This window comes from Canis lupus, chromosome 4 (assembly GCF_003254725.2).
Source record: "Canis lupus dingo isolate Sandy chromosome 4, ASM325472v2, whole genome shotgun sequence".
Classification (NCBI taxonomy): Eukaryota; Metazoa; Chordata; class Mammalia; order Carnivora; family Canidae; genus Canis; species Canis lupus.
The window spans coordinates 43,883,247-43,896,050 of record NC_064246.1 but is presented as its reverse complement, the minus strand read 5'-3'; the positions used below and the strand labels follow the sequence as shown (position 1 = coordinate 43,896,050).

At 40.7% G+C, this 12,804-nt stretch overlaps 1 protein-coding gene and 1 pseudogene across 10 annotated transcripts in view; both read left to right on the top strand.

The window, feature by feature from the left end:
* Positions 1-12,804, top strand: part of TENM2 (teneurin transmembrane protein 2) — a 1,512,848-nt gene that overhangs the window by 1,482,999 nt on the left and 17,045 nt on the right. For all 10 annotated transcript variants that reach the window (XM_049109164.1, XM_049109163.1, XM_025435138.3 and 7 more), the window contains one exon: positions 11,918-12,214. In XM_049109164.1, the coding sequence (XP_048965121.1) occupies positions 11,918-12,214 (297 nt within the window). The remainder of the gene's footprint in view (positions 1-11,917; positions 12,215-12,804) is intronic.
* On the top strand, positions 1,808-3,946 carry LOC112648203 (TOX high mobility group box family member 4-like; annotated as a pseudogene).

The following is a 12,804-nucleotide window of genomic DNA, read 5'->3' as shown; positions in this document are numbered from 1 at the left end:
CTGCTTCTCCCTCTGCCTGTGTCTCTGCCTCTCTCTCTCTCTCTCTCTCTCTCTCTCTCTGTGTGTCTCTTATGAATAAATAAATAAAATCTTTAAAAAAAAAAAAGTAGACTTGATCATGCAGAAGGATCAATAACCTGGAAGATAGGACATTTGAAATTGCCCAGTAAAAAAGAAAAAAGAATGGTAGTAAAAAGAAAAAAGAATGAAAAGGAGTGGTGAAAGCCTACAGAATTTATGGGACATATTCATAAGAAACAATACTTGCATTAGGGGAATTCCAGAAGGAGAAGACAAAGAGATTTATATTTAAAGCAACAATGGCTGAAAATTTCTCAAACCTGGAGAGAGAAATAGACATCCATGGGGCCCAAAGGCTCCCAAATACTTGAACATAAATAGGCCAACACCAAGACACATTATAATTATATTGTCAAAAGTCAAAGACATGGAGGTGCCTAGCTGGCTCAGTCAGCAAAGCATGCAACTCTTGATCTTGGGGTCATGAGTTCAAGACCACGTTGGGTATAAAGATTACTTTAAAAAAAATCAAAGACAAAGAATTTTGAGAGCAGAAAGAAAAAAGAAGTTCTGCTCAAGGGAATATAGACTTTCCTGAACAAACAAAACCTAAGGAAGGCACTATACCTGCCTTACAATAAATGCTAAAGGAAATTCTTTAAATAGAAATAAAAGGATCCTAACTCATATAAAAAAAAATTTAAAAAGATGGCCACCTGGCTGGCTCAGTGGGGTGGGTCAAGCATGTGACTCTTAATCTTGGAGTTGTAGGTTCAAGCCCTGTGTTATGTGTAGAAATTACTTAAAAATAAAATTTAAAAAAATAAGAAATTATAAAACTCCTTTTAATGGTAAATATGTAGTCATTGTTAGATTCTATAATATGTTAATGGTGGTATGGAATTCACTGGTGAATTCTACCAAATATTCAAAGAATTAATACCAATCCTTATAAGACTCTTCCAAAAATGGAAAAGGAACAAACTCTTCCAAACTCCTTTTATGAGGCCAGCATTACCCTGATACCAAGATTAGATAAGGACACTACAAGAAAAGAAAACTACAGGTAATATCCCTGATGACCATAAGTGTAAAAATTATCCACAAAATACTAGCAAACCAAATTCAACAATACATTAAAGGGTTATATACCATAAGTAAGTAGGGGTTTTTATCCAGAAATACAAATATATTTCAACATCTTAAAATCAGTCATCATGACATGTTATATTAACAAAATTAGGGGATCCCTGGGTGGCTCAGCAGTTTAGTGCTTGCCTTCAGCCCAGGGCATGATCCTGGAGTCCTGGGATCGAGTCCCACATCAGACTCCCTGCATGGGGCCTGCTTCTTCCTCTGCCTGTGTCTCTGCCTCTCTCTCTCTCTCTCTCTCTATCATAAATAAATAAAAATTAAAAAAAAAAAAAGAAAAGAAAAAAAATTTTTTTAAGTTTAAAAAGAAGAAAGACTCCCCACCCCCCAAATATGCAATCTAATTCTATACCTTAAGAACTAGAAAAAGGACATCCTGAACCCAAAGTTACTAGAAGGAAGGAAATGAAAAGCAGAAATAAATAGAGAATAGGCAAACAATAAAAAAGATTAACCAAACTAAAAATAGGTCCTTTGAAATGATATTTTAAAATGACAAACCTTTACTACATCAACCAAGGAAAATAGAGGACCCAAATCAACAAAACTATAGATGAAAAAGGAGACATTATAACTGATACCACAGGAGTCCGGTGGGGGCGGGGGGAGCAATGAGGCGGCTGAGATGGTGGTAGCCGTTATGTGAAGATGGAGTTTCCAAGAGGAAATGACAATGAGCGGACAATCCCCTTCCTGTCGGGGGCTGAGACATTCCATACACCAAGCTTGGGAGATGAGGAATTTGAAATCCCACCTATCTCCTTGGATTCTGACCCCTCACTGGTGTCTCGGATGTGGTTGGCCACTTTGGGGACCTGGAAGACCCCTCCTCCTCTCAGGATGGCAGCTTTTCAGCCCAGTATGGGATCCAGACATTGGACATGCCTGTGGGCATGACCCATTGCTTACTGGAGCAGGGCAGGGGGGCTCCTGAGTGGGGGCTTGACCATGGACTTGGACCATTCTATAGGAACTCAGTATAGTGCCAACCCACCTGTTACAATTGATGTACCAATGACAGACATGACATCTGGCTTGATGGAGCATAGCCGGTTGACCACCGCTGATCAGTCAGAACTGAGTTCTCAACTTGGTTTGAGCTTAGGGGGTGGCACCATCCTGCCACCTGCCCAGTCACCTGAGGATCGTCTTTCAACCACCCCTACACCTACTAGTTCACTTCATGAGGATGGTATTGAGGATTTCCAGAAGCAAGTTCCAGCCAGAAGGCCACTTGTGGCGGAAGCAGGAAAAAAGCATAAGGCCCCAAAGACGAAAAAAAAGAAAGATCCTAATAAACCTCAGAAGCCAGTTTCGGCATATGCTTTATTCTTTCATGATACACAGGCTGCCCTCAAGGGACAAAATCCCAATGCCACTTTTGGGAAGGTTTCAAAAATTGTGGCCTCCATGTGGGATAGTCTTGGAGAAGAGCAAAAACAGGTGTATAAGAGGAAAACTGAAGCTGCCAAGAAAGAGTATCTGAAGGCTCTGGCTGCATATAAAGATAATCAAGAGTGTCAGGCCACTGTGGAAACAGTAGAATTGGATCCAGTGTCACCATGACAGACGCCTTCTCCACCTCCTATGGCTACTGTTGACCCAGCATCTCCAGCACCAGCCACAACAGAGCCCCCTGCCCTGTTCCCTTCCATTGTCATTAACTCCACTCTTTCCTCCTATGTGGCAAACCAGGCATCTTCTGGGGCCGGAGGTCAGCCCAATATCACCAAGTTGATTACTACCAAACAGATGTTACCCTCTTCTATTACTATTTCTCTAGGAGGGATGGTTACCGTTATCCCAGCCACAGTGGTGACCTCCCAGGGAATCCAAACCAGTACAGCCACTATCCAGCCCAGTCAACAAGCCCAAATTGTCACTCGCTCAGTGTTGCAGGCGGCGGCAGCGGCCACTGCTTCTATGCAACTGCCTCCACCTCGACTACAACCCCCTCCACTGCAACAGATGCCTCAGCCCTGCACTCAGCAGCATGTGACCATTCTGCAGCAGCCTCCCCCACTTCAGGCCATGCAACAGCCTCCACCCTAGAAAGTTCGAATCAATTTACAGCAACAGCCACCTCCTCTGCAGATCAAGATTGTACCTCCACCCACTCTCAAAATGCAGACAACCTTAGTCCCACCAACTGTGGAAAGTAGTCCTGAGTAGCCTGTGAACAACAACCCTGAGGTCCATACAGTAGAGGAAACCTCTCCTGAGATGATCTGTGAAATGATCACAGATGTAATTCCTGAGGTTGAATCTCCTTCTCAAATGGATGTTGAATTGGTGAGTGGGTCTCCTGTGACACTCTCACCCCAGCCTCGATGTGTGAGGTCCAGCTGTGAGAACCCTTCCGTTGTGAGTAAGGACTGGGACAATGAGTACTGCAGCAATGAATGTGTGGTGAAGCACTGCAGGGATGTCTTCTTGGCCTGGGTGGCTTCTAGAAATTCAAACACAGTGATGTTTGTAGAGTAGTCCTTCCTGTTCTCCAAGCCAGTGAAGACTTATCTGCTGGGAATATGTCTAAGAGCCTCTTTTTAAAACTCAAGCTGAGCTTCTGGTAGTGCCTGATCTCTACCATGATGGTCTTCGTGCTTCTCCCTGTTCTGTCTCTTCAGCAGAGGCCATAGTGTGGAGCAAGGCTGTGGAGTTTGCTGTAACCTGGAACTGCTTTTTACTTTCAAGTACAAGCAGAGATACCCATGATCATAGCAGAGGAAAGGTGAAGGGAATATGGACAAGCAGAACATAGGGGCAGTACTGGTGGGGGGGGCTGTCTGAGGAAATTCAATATAATTGTCATAGGACATGCCTAAACAATTATTAAAATGATGGGAATACTCAGCTTTGAGCCTAGGATAAAACACTGTGCATTTTAAAGGGGATAAAAGGTTGCATTAAATGTTACCCCTTAAACAGGAATGATTGCTATCACACCTATACATTGCTTTGAGAACTAAAGTTTTCAACAGAGTAGGCACACTGGGCTATAGGGAAAATACCATTACCTAGGATTTTATTTATTTCTCCTTACAAATAATGTTATTTCTGTAGTCCATGACCATCCTCTTTGCAATTATCCCATTTTATGAGTGTAAAGAGCAGAAGTCTATATCCTTAATATAAGAGGTTTTACCAAAGTCTAAAATAATAAATAATAATAACTGATACCACAGAAATACAAAGGCTCATTAAGAGGCTACTATGAATAACTATATGCTAATAAACTGCACAACCTAGAGAAATGGATAAACTCTTAAATGGATAAAAGATTGAATCAGTAATAAAAAATCTCCCAAAGAAGAAAAGACCAGACCCAAAGGTTTTACTGGTGAATTTTACAAAACTTTAAAAAAGAATTAACACCAACCCTTCGAGAACTCTTCCAAAAAGTCAAAAAGGAGGGAACACTCTCAAACTCATTTTAGGAGGCCAGCATTAACCTAAATAAACCAGATACCAAAATCAGAAGAAAAAAAAAATACTACCAGAAAAGGAAACTGCAGACCAATATCCCTGATGAATATAGATACAAAAATTATCAATGAAATACTAATAAATTGAATTCAGCAACAAGCACATTAAAAGGATCATTCACCAGGATCAAGTGGGATGTATTTTAGGGATCCAGAGATAGCTTGACATACACAAATAAGCAATGTAATATATCACAATAACAGAATTTTTAAAATCATATGATCATCTCAATAGATGCAGAAAAACATTTGACAAAAGTCAATATCCATTTGTTATTTTAAAAAAACTCAAGAAGGAATGTATCCCAACATAGTAAAAGCCACTTATGACAAGCCCGCAGCTAACATCATACAAAGATACTCACTCTTACTATTCCTAATTTACATGGTACTAGAAATCCTAGCCACAGCAATTATGCAAGAAAAATAAATAAAAGGCATCAAACTTAGGAACAAGTAAAATGGTCTCTATTTGCAGATGATATGATTTTATAGAGAGAAAATCATCAAGACTCCATAAAAAAAAAACTGAAATGAGATCTAATTAATTAATTCAACAAAGTTGCAAGATGCAAAATTAACATAAAGCATCTGTAGCATTTCAATACACTTAAAATGAATTATCTTAAAATTAAGAAAATGATCCCATTTACAATAGCAACAGCAACAATAAAATATTTAGGAATTGATTTTAACTCAGGAAGTAAAAGATTTCTCCTCGGAAAACCATTAAGACCTTGATGAAAGAAATCAAAGAAGACACAAATAGAATGGTATATTGTGTTCATGGATTGGAAGAATTAATATTATTAAAATGTCAATACTACCAGGGCACCTGGGTGGCTCAGTGGTTGAGCATCTGTCTTTGGCTTAGATCATCATTATGGGGTCCCAGGATCAAGTCCTGCCTCAGGCTCCCCATTAGGATCCTACTTCTCCTCCCTCTGCCCATGTCTCTGCATCTCTCTGTGTCTCTCATGAATAAATAATCTTTTTATAAAAAACGCCAATACTACCAAAAGCTGTGAGGTTTAAGTATTTTTTTAAAGATTTTATTTATGGGCAGCCCGGGTGGCTCAGCGTTTTAGCACCGCTTTCAGCTCCAGGCGTGATCCTGGAGTCCCAGGATCAAGTCCCGCATCAGGCTCCCTGCGTGGTGCCTGCTTCTCCCTCTGCCTGTGTCTCTGCCTCTCTCTGTGTGTCTCTCGTGAGTAAATAATTAAAATCTAAAAAATATATATATTTATTTATTCATGACAGAGAGAGAGAGAGGCAGAGACAGAGTCAGAGGGAGAGAAGCAGCCTCCATGCAGGGAGCCTGATGCGGGACTTGAGCCCGGGTCTCCAGGATCACACCCCAGGCCGAAGGTGGCGCCAAACCACTGGGCCATTGGGGCTGCCCTCCAAAATAAATTTAAAAAAAATTCATTGTGGGGATCCCTGGGTGGTGCAGCGGTTTGGCGCCTGCCTTTGGCCCAGTGCGTGATCCTGGAGACCCGGGATTGAATCCCACGTCGGGCTCCTGGTGCATGGAGCCTGCTTCTCCCTCTGCCTATGTCTCTGCCTCTCTCTCTCTCTCTCTCTCTCTCTCTCTCTCTCTCTCTCTGTGACTATGATAAACAAATAAAAAAATAGAAGATATTTTAAAAAAAAATTCATTGTGGTGCCTGGGTGGCTCAGTTGGTTAAGCAGCTGCCTTCAGCTCAGCATGATGCGAGGTCCTAGGATCCAACCCCACATTGGGCTCCATGCTCAGTGGGGAGCCTACTTCTCCCTCTGTCCCTCTCCACACATGTTCTTTCTTGCTCGCTTACTCTCAAATAAACAAAAACCTTAAAAAAAAATCTCCTACAACTCAATAGCAAAATTAAAATAATATAATTTAAAAATTGTCAAAGGGGGTCACCTGGCCAGCTCAGTCAATTTAGCATGTTACTTTTATCGCAGAGTCATGAGTTTGAGCCTCACATGGGCATAGAGATTACTTGAATGAATATATACATACATAAATGCATACATACATAATGAAAATGGGCAAAGTAACTGAACAGACATTTTTACATGAAAAGATTCTCAACATCGCTAACTGTGAGAGTAATGCAAATCAAAACCACAGTAACACCTCACATCTGTTAGGATGGCCATCAAACAGATAAAGATTAAATGCTGGCAAGGATGTAAAGAAAAGGGAACTCTTGTGCACTATTGGTAGGACTGTAAATTGGTGCAGGCACTATGGAAAACAATGTGGAGGATCCTCAAAATTTTTAAAATAAGTAATATAGGGCAGCCCCAGGAGCGCAGCAGTTTAGGGCCGCCTGGAGTCCAGGGTGTGATCCTGGAGACCCGGGATCGAGTCCCATGTTGGGCTCCCTGCGTGGAGCCTGCTTCTCCCTCTGCCTGTGTCTCTGCCTCTCTCTCCCTCTCTCTCTGAGTCTCTAATGAATAAATAAAATCTTTAAAAAATAAAACCTTTAAAAAAATAAGTAATATATAATCCAGCAATTCTACCTCTGAGAATATATCCAAAAGAAACAAAAACAGTATGTCAAAGATCTATCTGTATTCCCATGTCCATTGCAGCATTATTCATAATAGCCAAGACATGGAAATAGCCTGTGTGTTCATCAACAGATGAAGGGATGAAAAGTTGTTTACACTTTACAATGGAACGTTATTCAGCCATAAAAAAAAAAATGAGAAAATCTTGCCATTTGCAATGATATGGATGACTCTTGATGATATTATGCTAAGTTAAATAAGTCAGAAAAAGACAAATACTGTATTATCTCATTTATGTGTGAAATCTTTAAAAATAAATAAAAATGAAGACTCACAGAAAAAGAAATCAGATTTGTGGTTACCAGAGGTGGAGGGTAGGTGAAGGAGAATTGGAGGAAGGTGGTCAAAAGGTACAGATTCCCAGTAATAAGCTAAATAAGTACTAAGGATATAATTCACACATGGTGACTATAGATAACGCTGCTGTGTGATATTTAGAGAAGCTGTTGAGAGTAAAATCCTAAGAATTCTCATCACAAAGTGAAAATCTTAACAAAAAAAAAAATTATATGAGATGACCAATTTTTTTTATTTAAATTTTTTTTTTATTTATTCATGAGAGAGGAAGAGGCAGAGACATAGGCAGAGGTAAAAATAGGCTCCCTGAGGGAACCCGATGTGGGACTCAATCCCAGGACTTTGGGATCACAACCTGAGCTGAAGGCAGATGCTCAACCACTGAGCCACCCAGGTGCCCATGAGATGACAGATATTAACTAAACTTATTAAGGAAATCATTTCATTATACCCACAGCCTATTATACTATATAATTTAAATGTATACAGTGATGTATATTGACTACATCTCAAAAAAGTTAGGAGGAGGAAGTTAATTTTTTTTTAAGATCTTATTTATTTATTCATGAGAGACACAGACAGAGAGAGGCAGAGACATAGGCAGCGGGAGAAGTAGACTCCCTGCAGAGAGCCTGATGTGGGACTTGATCCTGGGGACTCCAGGATCACACCCTGAGCCAAAGAAGCTCACCTGCTGAGCCACCCAGGTGTCTCAGGAGGAAGTTAATTTGAACCAATGCTGTAACAAAATCCCATTCCCAAGGATGTGGTAAATTGGGAAATTAAAATCCCACCTTAAATTATCAATGTCTAACGGTAAACACTTATTACTTCTTTATGGTTGGTGCACCCAGGCTAGGGGAGGGCCTTGTCAGCTCTAAGTAGTAGCAATAAACCCAAATGTTGGCAGCCAGAGGTTAGGGACCCCTCTTCTGGTTTTGCCCACTATTCAGTTCCTTCTGCCATCTTAGCAGCCTCACATACTAATATTAATTGTTATAACAATAGTCATGCTTATATATATGATTTACATGTTCTTTCCCATGGTTACATGTTACAGTATATATTCATATATATATATATATATGCAGATAGATATACAGATAGATACACACATGATTATATCATGGTTATATATATGATTTGCCTGTTAGCCTCACTCAGGTAACTGAAGATAGGGATTTATATCACTCCAAGTATATTTTAACCATGAATACACACCAGAATCACCCAGCCCCTATTCTCTAGAGGGCTGATTCAGCAGCTGTAGAGTCAGCCCAGCAGCAGTGCTTTGAGAGAGCATCCCAGGTTGTTTAGAATTGCATGCCTGATGGAAAGCAGCTGGTCAGAGAGGTGGTACAGCCTAAGGATGAAGACACAGAGTTCTAGATTGAGATCCTGGCTCTACTGCTTACTATTTGTATAAGCTTGAACAAGGCACTTAAACCTATCTGTACCTTGTGTGTAAAGGGGAGATAATAGTGCTTGCCTGAGAGGGTTGTGAGGATTAAATAAAATGGGTAGCTCTGAGAACACACCAAGCCCATCATAAATTCTCAGGACACATTGCTTTGTTGGTTTTGTTCATCCCTGCATTCCAGAATAGGCACCAAGCCTGAGACTAGCAGAGTTTAATGTTCAATAAATAATAATGCACAGGAAGCTGTATGATATTAACAAAGAGAAGCAAAAAGAGGAACTAGTAAGGAAAGGGAAAGAGGATAGAAGGATGACCAAGGAGATGGGAAATACATAGGCATGGTAAGAAGTCACCAGCAGTTGGTTCAGGAAACCCTGAAAATCCATCCTCATTGTTGGCACATTATTCATTCTGCCTAATAAAATGTTGGCAAGGTCTTGAACTGAAATTTTCAACTCATAGGATTAAAAATCTTGATGGCCTTCTACACTTGTCCCAAATGAAGCAACCCAACGTGGCCAAACTTCTGTTTCCAGAGGAAGTGATCATTCTGACTCCACCTTGTAGTTTGCTTTGGATATGATGACTCTAATTTGGGGTCAAGATCCTAATAATTCTGACAGCATTAACTTTTGGACCTGTTTTTTAAAAATTCTACCACTCCCTCCACCTTTGCTTTCTTGTCTGTTTTTCACCATGGCTGCATGTTTGGTTATATGAATATTCCACTTGAAGTTGGGTGCCCTGTAATCCTAAGAACTCACCTCCTTCATTCCTATCTCCATGCTTTAACACATTTTCTTTCTGAAATATTTTATCTCAAATGTCTTATCCTTTTCTTTCTGAGATGACTCTATAGAAACAGCAATAGTTTGAAGAATCAAGTAGTCCTGGTTCAGATAGAGCCTCCACCACTTGTCTAGATTTTTGACCCCCTGTGAGCTCAACTGCCCATACATAAAATAATTTCTACCTGTGTCTATGATAATTAAACTGGGATAAGGTATGTAAAGTACCTAGCACAGTTCCTGTCAAAGCATGAGGGGCTTATATCATTTTAGATTAGTTTCAATTGCTATTAACAGGGATTAGAAACAAAAATAGCTTAAATAAAATATGGCCTTATTATTTGTTATGACCTAAAAGGAGTCTAGAGGTAAGCCATTAATGGCTGGTCTGGATGACCATTGAAGATACCTAATCAACAGGGATCTAGACTTTCTCTGTATGCGCCATCATCCTTGAGGCTCCCATCCTCAAAGTCACCCCATATTTATAATGTGAATGCTAGAGTTCTAAGAATCATAGACATCTTCCACCCAGAGAAAGGGAGGAAAGTGGGAAGAACAAATGGGTACCTATTTCTTAGTGGAGTCAGCTTCCTTTAAGGTTCCCAGGAGACCCAGCTGACAACTACCACTTACATCACATTCGCCACCCCTATCTCCAAAGAAAGCTGTGAAATGTAGTTCTTTAGCTGGGTAACAGTGCTGCTCCCTAGAATACAGATGTCTGTAGTATTAGAATTATTCCTTTTCTCCCTATCAAGCTACAATATGGAGCCCCCAGAGCTGTGGCAATGCTTTACAGTTTCTTCATCATTTGACAAGTCAGGGCACTCTGTATATATACAGAAATACAGGAATCAGTAAAACTGATTAAATGTTTAAGTGTTAACTGGTTCAAGTGTGAAGACCTAAGTTCCAGACCAACCCTACTACTTCATTGTTATGTGACCTTGAGCAAGTATGTAACCTCTCTACTTCAGGTTCAGTTTCCTTATTTGTCAAGTGGTCCTTGTGAGCACCAACTCAGACAGGAGATGCAAATTGCCTAACACAATGCCTATGGATACTAACCCCAACATGTTTAAAGTTATTACCACCACCACCAACATCACCATCATCACTGTTATTGTTAGGTGCTATTGAATTATTATGTAAGGTAAGGAGATACCAGATATCTCTCCACTTCTCTTCCTTCTGCCTGTTTACATCTTCCCTTGACTTCAGTGGTCACCCCAGGGATGTCTGGATTTGCAGTCAATTATGTTGAAAGAGACTTGGCTCAGTCAGCCTCATTTTATTCATTTCCAGCCATCCACTCAGGACTAGCTGAATCTCAAGAGTCCCTCTCCTCTGCCCCTAACCAGAGTCTAGTCACCCAGCTCTGCCTTCTGGGACAGGCTCTCTCCTCTGATCAGATCAACTTCTAAATAAATATTAAATTATGTCTAGATGTGTTCCATTATTCCTTTCAAATCTAAGTAAATCAGTTCCTTTGTTGGAATTCTCCAGCCCTCTTGAGGTCTCCCCACTGATGTCTTGCATCCTTGACAGTGGCAAGAGATTTTTCTCTAGATAGACATACAAGGTTCACATAGCAACAAGCTTTCCTATTCCCAGATCTTTGCAAAATACTAATTTCTAAGATATACTCCCCCACCCTCCTAGATACCTTTACTTGAGGTTTCAGAAGAAATCTTCACACCTACTCTTAAAGATCTTTAGCTACTTAGCTGATGATGTGCCAAAAAAGGGTTGGAAGTGTGCAAATATATAAATCTTATCTTGCCCTTCACAGTGGCCAAGCAGGGCAGTCAGAACCCCAGTGTCCAGGGCTATTGTGTGTGGCTAATTGATACAGTGCACAATTTTCACCATTCACACTTTCTACAACAGGATGACACTCCTTATAATTGTGCAGTGCCTGGCCTACATAACTGGTCACAGAAGCCATGCCCAGCTTAGTCATCTCTGACCATAAGCCTCATTTCTGTGTCCTAGTGCACCCTACAAATATTACCATTTTCTTTATGTACCGTGATGTAAAGGAGTTTAGAAAATACTGCTCTAAATAACTTCAAGGTTAGTTCTTCCTCCAGTGCACACTTGCTTCCTGGCCATGTCAGCCATATCCTCCATAGAAGCTAACATGCCCAGGTGATGTCTCTCAAATAAAGCCCATTGTGTTTTCCTAGGTCCATGGAAGAAATCTCTTGTCCATTGATTATGACCGGAATATTCGAACAGAAAAGATCTATGATGATCACCGGAAGTTCACCCTGAGGATCATTTATGACCAGGTGGGCCGCCCATTCCTCTGGCTCCCCAGCAGTGGGCTGGCAGCAGTCAACGTCTCATACTTCTTCAATGGTCGCTTGGCTGGCCTTCAGCGTGGGGCTATGAGTGAAAGGACAGACATCGACAAGCAAGGCCGAATTGTGTCCCGCATGTTTGCTGATGGGAAAGTGTGGAGCTACTCCTACCTTGACAAGGTAGGTGAATATGCTGCCCCCACTCAGCTGGGACTTTCCCTTATTCACACTGCTCTTTTTAAGATGACCTGATACACTTTACCATAAAACATTTAAAATCTTTGACTCTCTGAGTTCTCTCCTCATGCTCCCATTCTCGCTGGGAGGGAGGAATATCTGAAAGAAAATGTTATTTAAATAACATGCTCATCACTATTACCATTAAAGGAGGGGAAAGTTCTAGACACTTGGTAATGGCAAAAAGAATGTATTGTCTGGTTTTATTCCAAAAGAAAAAAGAAAGAGTGCTGTTGAAGTGGACAAAATCATCCCACTGGCATCACAGCTAATCATTATTTATGAATTGGAAATGCAGTGATTCATTTCTACCTTGCCTGAAATTAAGTCATCTGGGTAGGGAATTTTGCCTAAAACTCAAGCACATGGAGAAACATCCTCCTATTTGGCCTATTGGCTGAAACAGCCAATGAATTCTCTCTACATAATTCCCTGTGTCTCAAAGTGGCAGATTCAGGTCTCCATATCAGAAAGGGTCAGGTTGGAGCAACAGTAAAAAGAGGTCCCTTCAGGGTACAAGTCAAGACTTTTGA